The 17,861-nt window shown below is 41.1% G+C and overlaps 1 protein-coding gene across 3 annotated transcripts; it reads right to left on the bottom strand.

The window, feature by feature from the left end:
* Positions 1-737: 737 nt before the first annotated feature.
* LOC308091195 (heterogeneous nuclear ribonucleoprotein L-like) lies at positions 738-16,195 on the bottom strand. 3 transcript variants are annotated; one of them, XM_080436628.1, is made up of 14 exons: positions 16,007-16,195; positions 14,816-14,934; positions 13,626-13,863; positions 11,188-11,273; positions 10,732-10,828; positions 10,033-10,105; positions 4,568-4,603; positions 3,988-4,056; positions 3,580-3,890; positions 3,329-3,450; positions 2,284-2,485; positions 2,121-2,178; positions 1,611-1,736; positions 738-1,113 (listed from the first exon to the last, which is right to left on the bottom strand). In XM_080436628.1, exons 1-14 carry the CDS (start codon positions 16,091-16,093, stop codon positions 1,055-1,057), a joined length of 1,683 nt encoding a protein of 560 aa, XP_080292754.1. In that variant the 5' UTR covers positions 16,094-16,195; the 3' UTR covers positions 738-1,054. The 3 variants fall into 3 exon arrangements, with proteins under 3 accessions (XP_080292754.1, XP_080292756.1, XP_080292755.1); XM_080436630.1 differs by having other exon boundaries at positions 1,611-1,706; positions 16,007-16,194; XM_080436629.1 differs by having other exon boundaries at positions 1,611-1,724; positions 16,007-16,192.
* Between the last annotated feature and the right edge of the window lie 1,666 nt (positions 16,196-17,861).

Here is a 17,861-nt window from a genome sequence, read left to right as displayed (position 1 = left end):
CTCACAACATTTGAAAAGGGGCTTGAGTGGTTGTTAATTCATGTGGGTTCTCTCTTCCTAGAAATGTAGAGACAAGGTACAATATTTGTCTTTGAAATGTAGCGGAGTTAAGTATCCAAAATACATATGTACAGGAAATCACTTAATTACAGTACTCAAGTAATGTACTTTGTTACTGTCCACCACTGTTGGATACATGCTTTCCCGTTACAATATGTATAACTCCCCATGGCAAACTGTTTGCCTCCTACACCATACCTGCTGGACACATTTTTTCAGCAGACAAAATACTTGCACAATTAGTCCATATTGTGATGCATAATGCTCAATTTATGCTGTCGTACGATGGTGTCGCACGCTAAAAAATAGCAGATCTACAAACTCATTGTGAGCTTGTAGATCGGCTATTTTTGGTGCATGATAGTCTTACGACTAAGTATAAATTGGGCTATACGTTCATACCCCATCCTAGTGTACACTTCACCCCAGTACATCAAGATGTTGAGGTGTCCGTCGTACATTCTCTGTGGAAACGTCTTTGTCTTCATACCATACCATGGTTCTGTTTTCAAGCCCACCAAGTACAGAAGTGGGAAATGTCAAAAGTGTAATGACAGCGTTATAGTTTCTCTTATTTAATAACTGGCTAATCATCATCTATTTGCTTCAGAAATGGCCAATTTCTTGGCTAGTGAAAAAGAACACCACCACTGTAATTACATAAAAATATCGAAATCAAAAGGTTACCAGTTACTTTATTAAAAAAAAAAAACACGCAGATTTTACATGTAATTTAGTTTGTTTCAGAATAACGGAGGCAATGTTATAGCAAGAGCTAATAATGTAATGTAATAAACAAAAACATCTGATTAAAGAATCAAACTAAATATAATCATACAAAATCTATATAAGTTAATGTAAAATGGTCTCTAAAGCACATCAATTACCTACATTTTGTGAATACCAATTCAATGTTTTATATGGAAGGGACAACATAACAGCAACATACACTATGCAAGAACACAAAACATTACAAATAAGTGGAGTATAGCATTTAGTTGGCATGGTGTGCAGTTGAGTAACACAACTTCAGAGTGTAAGGATAAGGCCCACCTAAACGGAAAAAAGAAAATAAAAAATTATAAACAAAAACACCACCACTCTTTGCAGATCGTTATATTGACTTGTTCATCATTTTGTTTTCTTAACTTTTTTGTACAATTAAAATATTAAGAAAATTTACTTTAAGACCAATTATGACTTATTTGTTTGACTGTTATGTCAATTAAAACAGTGGTTCTCAGTGTGGTCCGGTGTCCTTAGCAAAATGTATTAATACAGAATCACTTTATTTTTTTATTTTAACCACTTTATCCATGTTTTATACATTGGCTATTCAAAAATAGATATACAAGCTCACAGCGTGTTACTTAGTGCTGCAATTTTGGATTCTCTTTCTTCCCTTATTTTTTACATAAAATCTCTTCTCTTCTGTGGGTCCCTGGCACAAAACATTTCAGATGGGGGTCCCCGGACAAATACATATCGGGTCCTTGACATGAAAATGTTTGAGAACCACCACTTTAAAATGCAGCATGCTGAAGACTTACTAGGGTTTTTCATCTGGGTGTGGTTCATCAGGGCCAGGCCTTCCATTGCATCATTGATTGATTCCCACTCCAGTAAGCCAGATGAGCTCCGTTCACCTACCGCGGTAGAAGAAGCTGTGAGATTGGCTGCATCAGTCAAAAATGTGTGGATTAAGTAGTACAACAATACCTGCTCCTAATTCACGAGTGCTCAACACACAAGCAGTCTCACAATGTGACTGTCCATGTCTAGAGAAAATAATGACAAACTACAAGAAAATTAAACATCTTTCACAACCTTGTGTGTAATGTACCTAGTGGTAAGGCATACAAGCCAAACTTGTTTTACTGAGTGAATACACCAAGTTCCATATGCTGAAAAAAAATCTCCCCTTAAATAAATGGGTCCATGTGTATTAAACTATCAATAGGTCACTTCAAAGATCCACCCTTACTTGGTTACAAAATAATGACTGCAGGAATGTAGCTGAACAGAATGTGTGAATTGGGTCAACGTGTAATGTCACTTACTTTTTCCTGTGAAAAGTTTGACGCTGGAGGGGGGCTTAATTCCCAGCTCATCACAGACCTGAAAGAAGAGAGTTGTTTTCTGAGAATGACTGACTGCATACAGACACTAGAGATCATCAACAACAAAAATAACCAGTCAGAAGGTGACCTTTGTTATTCTTACCTGATTGAAGATCTCTTCAGAGATGTCAGGTTGTCCATTGAAGAAGTGTAGGACATTGCTAGGATGCTGGATTCGGTTCTTTGCTGCTTGCTCTGGGGAAGTGAAGCGGTTGTTTCGGGAACCATGGAAATCCTTGAAGCTGCTACTGCCGTCCTCCAGCTCATAGCACTGCCCTGGCATGATGGCCTGCTGCTTGGACACACTACAGCCAGACACGGACAGTGTATATTATATGCAGTATCTTGCTAGCACAAATGCACACATAAGTTTACAGGGCAGATAATAATAACTTTATTTATACAGCACTTTTTTAAACACAAGTGCTGCACAAATAAAATAAATAAATAAAATGAGCAAATACAAATGAAACAAGAAATAACCACGAGCAAAAGATACGAGCAAAAGATAATGAAACAAAGAAAAGGTTATTTACAGGAATGTTTTCTGGAACACATGTTTTATAAGAGTGATTTAAAAGATAGAATCAGTGAGGCGAATTGTCTCAGGTAGAGCATTCCAGAGTCTAGGAGCTTGGACGGCGAAGGCTCGATCACCCTTAGTTACAAGGCGTGATTTAGGGACCTTTAAAAGTGCCTGGCCTGACGACCTCAGGCCCCAGGGAGGTAGCCTGGCATTGGCCAGACTGATAACGTGGATTCACTCTCACGTTCCTCCCCGGTATCAGTCTGGACTTCGGCCCATAGGGAGTGAATATGAAAAATCAGAAAATGATCGGGCCAATCAGTGACTGCGTTTCAACTGCTGTCCGTACAACAGTGAAAAGCATCAAAATCATTTTCTGATTTCTCACACTCGCTCCCTATGGGCCGAAGTCCAGACTGATACCGGGGAGGAACGTGAGAGTGAATCCACGTTATCATTCTGACCAATGCCAGGCTACCAGGGAGATACATATGGGGGCAAGAGATGTAATGAGGAGCAAGACCATTTTGAGCCTTAAACGTAATTAAAATAATCAATTCGAAAAACGACGCAAGCCCATGGATGTCATTTTGCAAAACTTGCACGAGCAGTTATGGCTTACCAAACATTGAGTTTCTGTCCAAAGAGGAAGTTGTTGTTGAGGTGTGTGATCGCTCTGTCCACAGAGTAACAGTCCCCCATCTCCACCATGGCTGCCCCAGGCTTACTCTTCATGAACTTGACCTGAACAAAGAATAAAGAAAAAAACTGTTACAAAAACCTCTGTCCAAAACTCTGTCCAAACAGGACCATGCAAGTCTCGTTGACGGTGGGCAGTTTTGTGTTAACAGTGGATGACCACTTTGAACTCACCCTCTCAACATTGCCAAAGAGACAGAAGACATTGAACACCCGGTCAGCATTGATCTTGGCAGGCTCAAGTCCATACACCATGAGGACCGGGGAGTCGGCATGGGGGCCATATTCAGGGGGAGGTGGCCCGTATCCTCCAGGGCCACCACCACCACCACCACCACCGCCGCCGCCACCACCACCCCCCCCACCGTAGCGCTGGCCGCCGCCACCACGTCCACCACGCCCACCCATAGGAGGTCCCATTCGATGGGGTGGAGGTGGCCCATAGCTCTCGTCATTATAGTTGTGATAGCCTCCCTGAGGGCCACCTAATTAAAGACAATTATGGTAGGCATACGTAAACAAAGTGCTGAAATTTAATCTATTATGATGACATTTAAAAAGTTATACATTCTAGAGACATACCGTAATCTGGTGGGTGGTCTCCCAAAAGAGCAGGCTGCCTCTGCCGCTTGTTGGGATTGGCATTGGGATCTAAAAGCATAAGAGAACAAAAACTGCCACTCCGCACTCACAAGTGCCAAATGGGTAACTCAAGGTACACGGGTCACTTTAAGCTATGGGACAAGGTTGTGACTGACATGCAAGAGAAGGGTAAGATATTCAGTGCCAAGGTCTGCAGGCTTGCTTATTTTTTTATGTAGGAGATGAACATAATGGAGATTCTTTTGTATATACAGTTTTTGTAAGATAGATTAACCCCTTAAAACCGGGAAAGCATCTGCGTAATTGTTTTGATTTTATACGTTGGCTATTCAAAAATAGCAGATCTACAAGCTCACAGTGCGTCACTTTGTGCCGCACTGTGAGCTTGTAGATCTGCTATTTTTTGAAACATTTTTGAAAACATCTAGAAAGTGTGAGAACTACCGATTTAGAAGGCATTTGTAGAACCAGCCTCAGGTCTTAATGGGTTAAGAACATATTTCATAGTATAACCTCCCACATCCGTTATTCCAAGGCAAACACACACACACACACACACCTTGTGAATTGTTCCAATTGCCTTCACCGTCAGCATCTGTACAGGTACACACATCAAGTCCAAAATTAACATAGAAAAGACCACACATGTTGGCGATAGTATGCATCAATGCATTCCTTATGTTGGCGATAGTATGCATCAATGCATTCCTTTAACTAGAGTTGTTCCGATACCGACACCAGTATCGGAAAAGCTGCCGATACTGCCTAAAATTCTGGCATCGGTATCGGTGAGTATGCCAGTCTATGCCATTCCGATACCACGTAATTTATCACATATTTCATTTACAGTAATATTTTGATTGCTTCAGTTGATGTTGCACGACCGTTTTATACTCTTGTACTATTTACATTGTAATGCTGCACATTAATTATTAATGGAATTTGTATTTATTCCTAAATCAGTGGTTCTCAAACCTTTTAATTTCAAGGACCCCCATAAGAGTGTACAAATGGAACCATGTGGTTCCATTTGTGCACTCTCAAGCGTTACACACCTGTAAGGGTCCATTTATAACCCCCTCAAGGAACGCTGAGGGTTCCCAGACCCCACTTTGAACCACTGCCCTAGATTAGTTTAAACTACACACTGGTATGGGATCGGTACTCGGTATCGACCGATATGCAAGTTATGGGTATCGGCATCGCTATCGGGAAGGACAAAATGGTATCGGTACACCTCTACCTTTAACACCTAGATAATTACATGTTGCAACAAAAGTATATCTATAAGATTGTACAGAATCAGCATGGACACTTATTATGTACCACCTGAAAACAGTTAGGCATGTTTTTATTTAACAAAGGAGACTATAGTTGACAATCCGAAAAGGAAAATTAACCCACATTGCACGTAGGCTTTTTATATACATTTATATATATTTGATTTGTTTCCACAATTATGTTGGTAGTAGCCAACATAGTGGGACCAAGGAAACTAACAGCTGATGGACGGTTATCTGTCAATACATTGCATACTGAGCCTATTCACTGCCTGCATTTCACAGAGCGCAAGTACATTATCGTTTTCAAAACCTTTGCGAGTGGCCCTTTATAAATCAGATAGATTGCATCAGTCTGTATTCATTTAAAATTAATACAGATACCTGCAATCTACAGTATCAAGCAGAACTCCAAATGAAGCAGCTACTTATAGAAAAGCAAGAGTTGAAATATTCCAACAGTATGTCAATTTAAAAAATACATTAAAAAAAAAGAAGAAACTCTCCAAAAGTGGGTTAAGTATAGACAAACTGGATTTCTAATACCTGGGAGTCTCCAAAGAAGTTGCTAATGGTAGTGTCCTGGTTCAACAAAAACTACCACGTCAATATTGGGTTAATTGTACCTTTGAGAAGTGGATATAAAACCAAATTTCAAAAGTTCATTAAATCATAAATCTAACTTTCAGGCATCACAGCTCACTGTGATAACCTGAGATATACTCCTTAAAAATAAAGTGACAATTAAATAAAATCCAGGTCTGAAAATAAGAGTAAAGAACTTAACAGCTTTACTATTGTTTTTGTTGAGTTTCTTTTTTCTTCAATTTCTCAAAATGATTCATTATAAATTCTCTATTAACACTAATTTAATCAGGTTTGCCTCAAAATCTGAAGCCAATCTGTCACAGGTAAACGCAATATCAATGATGAGGTTTAAAGAATTCCAGACCTGGCTTCATTATCAAAACTTTTCAAAGGTATATTGTTTACACAATGGTTTGACACTTTTATACATGTACATTCATTCCCAACCAATCAGGTCATACTATTCAGCCATGTCTTTACATGTACTTACAGCACCACCACACGGAGCACAGTGGACACAGTGGGCAGGTAGGGGGCGCTCTTCTGCAAGGATGCTGCCCGCCAACCTTGTGACTCTGGCCTCAACTCAATCTTCCTCGTTTCCTCCTTCCTTCCTTTCCCACCAGAGTAAGTACATCCACACATCCAAGCTTGGTTCCGACTTGCTGGTTGCTTTGGGTTTTTTTTTTTTTTGTACAGTTGCAACAATAGGCTCACGTCCAGCTTACGGTGTTCTGACCGCAAAGCAGGGTATTTGCACCGTTTGAGACTGGGGTGTCTGCCTGCCCACAGACACACTGAGCCAAACCTGCATCACACGGGAGGCGTTAAAGGCATCACTATGGGCCAGTTGATAAAGTGGGGAGGAAAAAAAACAACGTAGAAACAACACAAGAACAGCACAGAGAGAAGAGGAGGGGGGATGGGGGTAGAGGGGAGGGGGAATAGAGTACCAGAGTCCTGAAATGCAGAGAAAGCATTGGGAGAAGATTTGTTTGCATCTGTGCTTGTATGCTTGATGGGTGTTTGATGCTTGTGTCTTCATAGGCCCCCCTGTGGTTGCTCTCCTCGTGTGAAAATGGCGACACGCGTGATGCTCGCTTTTGTTTTGTATAATAGCCGCCAGCCACTGGGAAACTGAAAAGGCGTCTAGTGCTTGTAGTCATTAAGTCATCTGGAATATCTGCAATGGTGGTGTGATGTCATGGAGATTTCGGCTCTGTGTGTTGCCGTGGATATTCAGCTCAGGTGTTTTGTCATGTGTTCAGCACAGGAAGGGAGAGTGATAGCAAAGGAAGCCCATACACCCAAGTCAAGAGATGAGCATCTGAACGTCTGAGAAAACGAGTGGCCTCTGTTTTTGTTTACTGCCTCAGTTATGTGGTGTCATCTGTCTCCGTGTGACGATGTGTGTCTGAAAATTCCTCTGTTGCGTCCTGTGGTTGTGTATGGCGGTCAGATCCAAAAAGGGCTGGGGAAGGTGTGGCCTTAAACGCCCACACACCTGACTCCTGCCCTCACCACACATAATGTGTTTAGTAAAAAAAACAAAAAGGGGAGTCTTCAGAGCTCTGGTGGCGATGGCATGTGCTGTACTTGTAAGAGGATGACGGATGGTTATCAATCTATCAGATGAGCCTGTGGTGGATATGCGGGGTGTCTGTTCACGTGGCCATGGAGTATTTCTGTCCCTCACCGTGATCAAACGTGGTGGCTACTGTCCACCACACACACACAGTAAAATGGATTCCCATGTCAGGTGGTGGTAGGGGTGATGGTGGAGTTGGGATAAGGAGGTACTGATAGTTGAGGTTGTGTGATTCCAGTGTCTGTTGCCCCACTGTGTCCGATGTATACAGAATATTTGTGGCTGTGGTTGCTGTACTAGCTGTAGGAGTTGAGGTGAGCCCTGTATGAGTGTGCACAGTGAGGACACAAGGAGTACCTCTTTCTCGTAAGGCAGCCGAAAACTGACAAATACCTCTTGAAGAGGGTCTGATGTTTACACACCTGCATGAATCCTGTGGTGTGTGTATATGTGTGTGTATATATATATATATATATATATATATATATATAGTGGCCATGGTGTGTGTGTACGAGAGTAGAAATGAAATTTACAAAGGGGCTAGAACTGAGATAAAGGAAATAGAACAATTACATGTGTGCCAGAAAAACAAAAATTCAACGCACTAACAAAACACAGGACCTTCTCTAAATATTTAATTAGTGGGTTAGCTGAAAGCTACCACACCAATGTTATCGGCGCTTTTCATTTTGTATGTTTTTGAATTTCAGTACAGTTTCAGACTTTTTGCACATTATGAAGAAAGGTCACTAGCTTAATGAGCAAGCAAGTATCATACCAGTACTTTGATTAAACAGTGACAGTGCAAGTCCTCTTTCATCACAATGTGACAAGTGCCTGGCGATGTATCTGTAATTAGGGGCTGTTAGAATGCATTGATATAAGGGATAGTTTAGGTTATACTTTTTATTTATTTATATATATTACCCCCCTATTATGCAAGCATGCTGAAACTAGGGATGTGACCAAGTTTGGCAATTTGATTAATTGGGGCATTAATAATTAAGTAAATTAAGTAATAATAAAAAAAAGACAATTCAACGTCAGCAGGAGGACACGTTGCTGCTCACTTCAATTAAACGGAAATCCCATGTCCTCCCTGACTGCATAGGGCTGCAGATGTTCACTATAACCCCCCAATGTTTTAGTTATGAGTTTGATCTGTCTGAACTATCTGCACATTGAAGACTAGTTTAAATACGAGAAGGAGGTGTTATTTTCTACCCAACTCTCTCCTTCTTGTGAGGTCATTGGACATTGGTGTGACGTCTTCATGGGTCATCAAGTACAGTATTAACACTACCATAACTCATACGTGTTGCACAGTTCTCTACCACGTTTTGACAGTCATATGCAACACTAAATCCATAAAGCCTGATTTACGTGTGATTTACGGTGTTGCTCGCCAAAAACAGCATCTCAAGATCAACGGGTCACATTGCATGATTTAACGTCACCTAACCCTGGACATAAGATATACAAACTTTATTCTGCACTGCACTATTTCTTCATCTCGTTGGGTAAAAATCATCCCACATCACACTCACAAGATGCCAGCAGCAGCAACTTGAGGGAATGGAAGTAAATTCTTATAGTGCAAAAGTAAATTCCTATATAGAAAGGGAACATGACGTCACAACCATTGAAAGTAATAGCTGAAAACCTCACAAGATGGCGCCATCTAGCTATTGAACTCAATGGACCGGGGGATAGTTTTAATGTCACATCCCTAGCTGAAACTAGCATCAACTTGCATGTTGAAACTATAGCAGTACTTTTATTGTAGAGTAAGTGCATTGGTCCATTTGGTACATATATGAACTACTGTTTCAGCAATCAAGATTGTGTTTCCATGACAATTAAAATGTTTTAATGAAAACATCAGCCAGCATTAAATCTCATATAGCGTATTTCAGCTCTACATTTGATTGGTAGGCCTAAAAACATTGCTGTTTATATAGAGACAAGTACATTTCAAAGTCAAAGGTGCTTCCATTTTGTGTGTGTGTGTGTGTGTCTATACACCACTGACCGCAAACTGCCCTGTGGTGATCGACAGGAACTACAGTAAGTATAAACATGAGGAAATCTCCAATATGTTGTGCATTTGAAAGACGATACCAAACAGTGATACTCTCTGGAGTGTATTCAATTATGGAGGAATGTGAGGGTGTGCAACGGCATGCTCTACAAGGACTGTGGGGTATTACGTGAAGGATTGTGAGACTGCATGTGCTACTGTGGCAGGTGGCAGGTGCAAAGTTGAAAACTTAACATGCATGACCTTGCATAAAATAAAATAAAAATCGGCTGCCTGTGAGGTTGCTCCTCGTGCCCTTACTTTGTGGCAAGAGAAATAATGCATGAAGAGAGTAAAGGCATCACTGGAGTGCTGCCACTGAACACCAGCACAAATTCACATGGTGATGAATGGTTCAAAGGAATCATTCAGTAGTGTTCAAAAGCAACACCCCAGGAGGCAGGAGACCCTAGCCATCCCGTATTGTGGCATGAGAGGAGAGGAGGAAGAAAAAAAGTGGAGGGGAAGGGGTAAAGACTGTATATTACCATTGCCGCTCAGGTTGGGGTTAGTGTAGTCCCATGTGTCTTGGTCATTCTTGAACACATTGAGGCGTGCTGGCTGTGGAGAAGAGAGGAACAACATACAACAATGAGGACTACATACCTTATGAATATCGTTCGCTGTCGGGTGGAAACTGTTTATGTTCAAAATGGTTACTTCTCAAGAAATGGAAAAAATAACCAGTGTTCCAATGGATCCCATGTAGTTATTTAGTCACAAGCCCTTGATAATACTTCATTGATTCAATATTTCTAAAACCCACAGAAACACGTAAACCACCTTCACTTTTGTTTTGCTTAAATTCGACCCCCTTTTTTCTCCCCAAGTTATGCCAATTGATTGAATAGTTATGCCAGAGTTCCCTCCCCTGAACACGGGCCAATTGTGTTCGCAAAGAAGCTCGACAAAGCCAGATGCACCACGGTGGACTCGAAACCCAAGACTCCGCGTGGTGGTCAGCTACTTTACCACTGCGCCACCCGAGCGCCCAAACCACTATTCACTTTTAAAAGCAGATCTTGTAGATTGACAATCGTTGCTACTTCTGTGTGACGCTGTTAGTATGTAGTATTCATTTACATCAACAACAAAAAACAAGATGCAAAGTTTCTACCCGACAGCAACAGTATGTAATCTTTCTTTAGTAAGCAAGACGGGCCTGGTGGCTTTAGGCGCTACCTCACCTTGGCGTATTCAATCTTCAGTGTGCAACAGCCAGAGTAGATGTCAGCCCCATTTAGAGAGGCTTTGGCCCTCTGGGCACTTTGGACCGAGTCAAATGTGGCAACAGTAGGTCAAGGATTGTGCTAATTACATGGTCAGAACTGACAAGTCAAATAAGGCTCTGCTTAGGAGACTTCCAATGACTGAAACAGACCAACAGCAAATATTGTGCATCAGAGATACAACATGCACAAATAGAAAATGGCGGCTGTATGGGGATATTTGTACATTCAGAATGAGTTCGTTAACGTTATTATCCTTTTGTCTCAGCACGAGAGAAAAAGATAACAGTTCTTGAACATCACATTCATAAGAAAATAAATATTTTTGCAAGGAACACTTTTTGAACACCAAGTTCATCTGGAAAGGCAAGAAAGCTGTAAATGGATTATGATGCTGTACTCTGCAAAGGATATTCCACCATGGACTGAACCCCATTCTTCCTAAAGATGACAATCCTTTGCACAGGGCCACAGTTGTTGCAGATGGTGTAGAGAACATCCTGTTGAAGCATATAGAAATTGCATAGTCAATCAATCAATTCTGGTCAAATCACATGGGGACATTCAACAAGGGTATTCATCCCCTGTGAACGAGATATTTGTCCCGTTGAGTTATAGTTAAAGAGGTAGAGAAGTTTGCGCTCTAAACTCAAGACTTACTAGGACCGAAGACAAGTGCGAGAGGCCAGCATTACAATTCCATAAACAAATCATGTTGATGATGGTCTGTCTGAGGGCCAGAACGTCCACTCTCTGTGTCACTTTTTGCACTTTAAGTAAATTAAAATGTTTGCATCCAAAGAGCCTCAATGTTAAATAATTTTACAGTGTGCAAGCCTTTTTGTTGTTTACAGTTGTTATAGTTAGCCACACACACACAGTCTCGTTTCTCAACTTGAAAATGTACTTTCTGACACATGGTGAGATCGCATCAAGGAGCGCTGGAATGTCCGGAATGTCCACGTAGCAACACCTAGGGACATCTCAGCCCTGTGGCGACAAACTCAATGACACTGTGTCATAGAGTTTATGACACCTGTCATAGTTTATGACACCTGTGGTGTCATAGAGTAACTCCAAATCGGAGGGGAAGAGGCGCGCTCGTTTTGGTTCACTCAACGTCCCATTTTGGTCACACCATAACAATTATTTGCACTCGCACAAATGCTCCCAAATTATCTTTTGAGGTTGCACATATTACATTTTGGACACATTTGCAAACAAAATGGTCACAACGTATTCCAAGTATGAAATTTGCTCTTTTGAGCAATGGCTTACATATCCACATAAGGCAAAGACAATAAATAGCTACCATTCTGATAAATGTTCATTTTGTGTACACATACATGTTTCATTTTGTTTTAGGTATGTGGGTCATAAGTTCATAACTTTATTCCAGCCCTTAGGCTACTAGACATTAACTAACCAGACAATGATGTTGGCTAACCGGTTGCAAAACTATCCGTTATCTCTACTGCAGTGGTTCTCAAACTGATTTGGGGGGGGGGGGTCCCTGATTCATCAAAAACACCCATCTTGCTTCTGGTGACTCACCCTTAGCCTGGTAAACACCCCCTCCCTCCGGAAATCTCATGCATTGCATTGCATTTGGTTTCAGGAAGGAGGGTCTGGGATTGCTCACAGAGTAAAGCTGCCCGAACCGCTGCGCATACGAACCAATCAGCGGCTGCTAGGGGCGGGATCATCCAATCACCTGCCTAGTACCTTGAAAAAATGAAACTCCGTCTGTCATCGATTCTACGCCCGGAGTCTCAGATGCAAGTACGCTGTGAAACAAAATGTGTGTCGCAAGCTTCTTCCATTTGACGGAGTGAGGTTAACTCACCCTGCCCTCCCCTAATACGCGAGGGGGCTGTTTTTTCGATTCCTTTTTTATTTTATTTTTTTTATTGTATTGAATTTTTTCCATTTTCCAAAAAAAAATATTACAAATAAATGAAAAAAATTAATCGAAAAAACACGGCCCCCTCGCGTATTAGGAGGGCAGGGTGAGTCACCAGAACCAAGGACATGTGTTTTTGATGAATTTAACATGTTAAAAATAGAGTTTGAAGTTATAATGGGTTTGTATAGGAAGGGGGCGTGTCTGATAAAATGAATATCAAATATCTAAATACTGAATCAAGCAACTTAAAAACAGTCTGGGGGGCTCACAAAAGCCTGAGTAGACAATAAAATTACCCAAAGTTTTTTTTAAAGTGAACTATCCCTTTAAGACTTTTTTTAAGGGGTAGTTCACCCAAACAATTACAATCGATTCGTCACCCCATGGAGACTTGAATTCATGGATATTCTTTTGTCTTGTCACATTCCTAAGCCAAAAATGTGATGACCAGTGGACTGGTAGGCAGCGGTTCCGGTAGGAGACACAAAGGAGACTCTCCTACCGGAATCGCTGCCGGTCATCAAATGATTGGCTTAGGAATGCGACAAAAACAAAAAAAAATCCATGAATTCAAGTCTTCATGGGGTGACTAATCGATAGGGGGAAAATATTTTTGGGGGTGAACTATCCCTTTAATACCTTAAAAAAAATGAATAAAAAAATACTTACTGCATCAAAAGTAATAAACAATAATAAACAGTAATAAACACATTATAAAAATGGTCAAATGTAAAAAAAAAAAAAGAGGCAAAACTTTTGAAAATAGTCGATCTACAAGCTTGTAGATCAGCTATTTACACAATATTTATCTGTGGGAACTGAGTCAAACACTGGGTCGCGGCCTGAAAAGGTTGAGAACCACTGCTTTACTGCACAAAAATCTTGTACCGGTTAATAACCTTTCACTTCTTTAGAAAATTAAGTAGTTTATTTGTGGCTGTGTTACCGTGGTAATGGGATAGATGGGGTTCATGATAGTTAGCAACAGCACGTTATTGACGCTGCGGGTGTCGTCTGGGTCTCCTGGCCGGGAGATCTTCTGGCTGGTGGAGTAATTGATAAAGGCAGGGTGTCCCGCAATGTAGACCTGGTTCTCTGATGCATAGGTGACAGCTTGGCAGGATCCATTCATGTCCTCGTACTCCACCAGGGCCTGACGCTTCTTGGGCATCATGACCACATAGCTAGAAAACAACATGTCATGCACACAATAACAATCGCTTAACAAACTTCAGATTTTTTAAATACATTATGAAAACAATAGTCAATCTACTAGCTGTGTTTACTCATTTTGATGAGTAAACACAGTTGAAGGTAATAACAGTAATTGAGCGCAACATCTAAATTAAAACTGTCAGCTTCATTCACTAACTCCTATCTTAGAAGTAGATCACCTGCTAACTTAAAGAACACATGATCTAATACTTAAGGAGCAGAGAATAGATGATATAATAAGGTCCACTGCTGTTTTCCACTCACTGGCAGTTACTTTTGAGGTTAGTTTGGACTATGGAGAGGCTGTTGGGTGGATATAACAACCATTGGTGTTGTATGGGTATTGCTAAGCAGTATAATGGATCATCTTTTTAAATGAACAACCATATATGTCATTCTTAAGATTACAGCTATTGAGATCTATGGAAACTAAACTGGGGTATAATACATAGGAAATATTCAATAAAATTATCAGTGTTGATTTATTTCCGAAAACGTCTTGTTACCCGATGGGTAACATCTGTGGCTTGAGGGCAAGCACTTTCTATTTAGAATTTGTACATGTATGGAGTAGCAGGACCGCAAAATCTTTGTATATGGGGAACATTAGCCATCTACAAGCTGCAAGGCTTTGTGATCTTGTAGATCAGCTACTTCCGGAGAGTTGGTTGGGAAAAAGAACAGACCAAGTTCAGAGCCAACGGTCAAGTTGACTAAATATTCAGGGTTTAAACGTTTAACTATCTGAAAATACACATTAGCATGAATCCAAATATCTATGAAAAAGTTTAATCTGCAACACAATTTTATACAATATGTAGCTGGGGTCCCTGCTTTATCTGTCTCAGCTAATGGATCCTTGGGCTGAAAAACGTGTAAGACCCCTGGGCCCTGGTATAGTGGAAATGGGTGGTGTTGTACCTGATGGCTCCAAACTCCTGCAGGGCCTCCGCCAGGTCAGACTCCATAATGCCGTCCACCAGGCCTCGGATGTGCACCACGGGGGAGGGGAGCGTCTTATGAGGGTCATCATAACCCTCCTTTAAACCAAACCAACACGTCAGCCTCACATGAAGCACAAACAAATGCACCAACTCGTGTAATTTAACCTGGGTAATGTGATGGCTGCAGCAGTTAGCACCCAACCTAGCCCTGGTCCAGATCGTTAGTGAGTTCTCTCTAATGCCCTGCCAGGCGCGCGGCTCTGCTCATAGACGAAAATTCCACTGTCGTGTGAGGTCTCCAACTTTAGTCAAAATAAACAAAAATTTCGCTAATCACCGAAGAAAAGGAAGTTTTGTGTTGTTGAAAGTCTATTCTCCAGAGTGGGAAGCCTCTCAGCACCCCACCTTCACTGTATAATACACTTTAGGGGCAGAAAACAACATATATCCGCCAGATGGAAATTATTTTATTTACTCCACTGCGCCCTCTACAGATCTGGTCAATGGTAATTTATATTGAACAGATCGGTAGAGGGCGCAGTGGAGTAAATAAAATAATTTCCATCTGGCGGACATATTTTATCTTCTGCCCAAAAAGTGTATTATACAGAGAAGATGGGGTGCTGAGAGGCTTTCCACCCTGGAGAATAGACTTTCAACAACACAAAACTGCCCTTTCCCGGTGATTAGCGAAACAGGTGTTTATTTTTTTTTTACTAAAGTTGGAGACCTCGCACGGCAGTGGAATTTTCGGTCTATGAGCAGAGCAGTGCGCTTAAGAGGGAACCCACTATTAAACGCAGTGTGGACCAGGTCTAGGTTAGCTACCAGACCTAGCCCCGGCCGGTGTAGCAAATCAAGCTATTTGAACGCAACTCGTTTTAATTATAAAAAAGAGATGCATTTCCACGACTAAAGTAACAGAAGCTTAGATATCAATTACCCAGTGCAATGCAATAGTTGTGTCCTTGCTTTGATTACAGCAAATGAAACACGAGGAGCTTAGCTCTTCTCTGGTTAACTCGCTAACATTACACACCCATACTGCATGCCACCTTGTAGTTTAGCATCACAATAAATAGCTAAATTCACAAACAAAACGGGGAAAAAAGACTGGCTTAATTATTAACTTAAATACGACAGCTATAAAAACATAATAATAACACACCGCTGTCATCCCCCCGTCCTCCGTTTTCTGTCTTTTAGTTGCTCTGCCACCTTCTCCGTAGTATCGGCCCGCAGTAGCAGCAGCCATGTTGTTGTCCTGTCTGTCCGACAGCAGCGCGCGACTGGTCGCAAAATGCCGAGAGGAACAGTACAGTACATTCTACTACACCACCCACAGCCTACCGTCACCAGCCTTTAGTACCCGCTTCTTTCTTTTCCCAATTATCCAGTGTGATCCGGTCTAGAGTCCGCCTTCCGTATCCGGTTATTTGCACACACAGCAAGCTGCTTAAGCCAGTGGTTCTCAAACTTTTTCATGTCAACAAGAACCCCAAAATGTATATATATTTGGCCGCGGAACCCCATCTGAAAATATTTTGTGCCAGGGACCCCCAGAAGAGAAGATTTGTGTTAAAAATGCAAAATTATTCAAAATTCTCGAAACATCTTTTTGAAAATGTTGGAAAATAGCAAATGTACAAGCAATTAGGCTGAGCTGAGAGGCTTTTTTTAAGAATTGAAAAATATGCACATTTGTGTATTGTTTATAGAACACAAAATATCATAAAGAACCCTCGAATTTGTACATTTTAAGTATTTGAAAAACCAAAAGTTAGGTGGTGCACCCCAACAATGCACCTCTCTCTTTCATGAGTTTTTTGGTTTCGCCCAGCCATGCATATCTGACCGCTCTGTGGCAGTGGCACCGTTTGAACAGTGTGGCATTGTATAGATTGTATTCATAGGGTCAACATGTGGTACAGACCGACCTTTACCGAACCTAGATCATATAAACATTCAAAGCAAATTAACTGGACAATCCTAAACTAGACATGGCAGATCTTAAACATATATAATTTATAAAGTTTCCATACTAACATCTACCTTCTCGGATTTTCACTCTCTGTGGGCAACACAGAGGAGGATGTACAGTATAGACAGGTTTGTTGTTAATGATAAGGATAATTCCTTTAACAGGACCGTTCATGAAAGTCCTTACGGTCTTGTTTCCAATGAGGGCCTGTAAGCCCTTAAGAGTCTTGCTCAGGGACAAATTTCATTTCATCAACACATTTGCTGGCCTGGCCTGGAATCGTATCTGAGGCAACCAGGGCCTCTGGCTCCCGAGGCGGGCTCACTAACCACTCAGCTATGGCCGCCCCTAACATAACATGGCCGTTTACAAACTTAACTGGGCGTGTGCGCATTCAGGGTGCATAACCACTTTAAAAGAAACATGCACAGCTGAGATTAATAAACTGTTTCGAGTCAGATATAGAGCCATGAGCTGCAGTGTGTGATGGTGAACACTTTGCCTCAAGGGTCTCAAACTACATAAGATACCGGTAAGACCTAAAGGATGCATTCCAGATAATGTAAAGAGCGCTGCCGCTGCGTTCATCCTTAAAGGGCAAGACCACTTTGGTAGAGGTTTGGGTTGTGTAGTTACCTTGCCACGATGTAACTCCAAAGGTGGGCAAGAAATAAAAAATAATTGCTCCATTGATTAGAAAATGATAATTCAAAATATGCTCCTCATTGACTTACATTGTACGGTAAAACTGCTCTCAAAGTCACTCTTTTAGCACAAAAACGAACGCAAACAAAGTTGATTCAGACAATATAGAACATCACCATACCCAGTACTGTTTTTTTTAAAAATACAAATGTCAACTTCCTGTTGATTTTGCCATTTTTAATAAGTAGAAAACCCGGACTGGATCGGCGGATCCGGATCCAGATCTTCAAATAGTAAAATCAACAGGAAGTTCAAATTTTTATTAAAAAAACAAACAGTACTGGGTTTGGTGATGCTCTATATTGTCTGAATCAGCTATGTTTGGGTTCATTTATGT

The sequence above is a fragment of the Gymnoscopelus braueri genome (assembly GCF_963280865.1).
Source record: "Gymnoscopelus braueri genome assembly, chromosome: 8".
Taxonomy (NCBI): domain Eukaryota; kingdom Metazoa; phylum Chordata; class Actinopteri; order Myctophiformes; family Myctophidae; genus Gymnoscopelus; species Gymnoscopelus braueri.
This window is presented reverse-complemented; position numbering and strand designations above follow the sequence as displayed.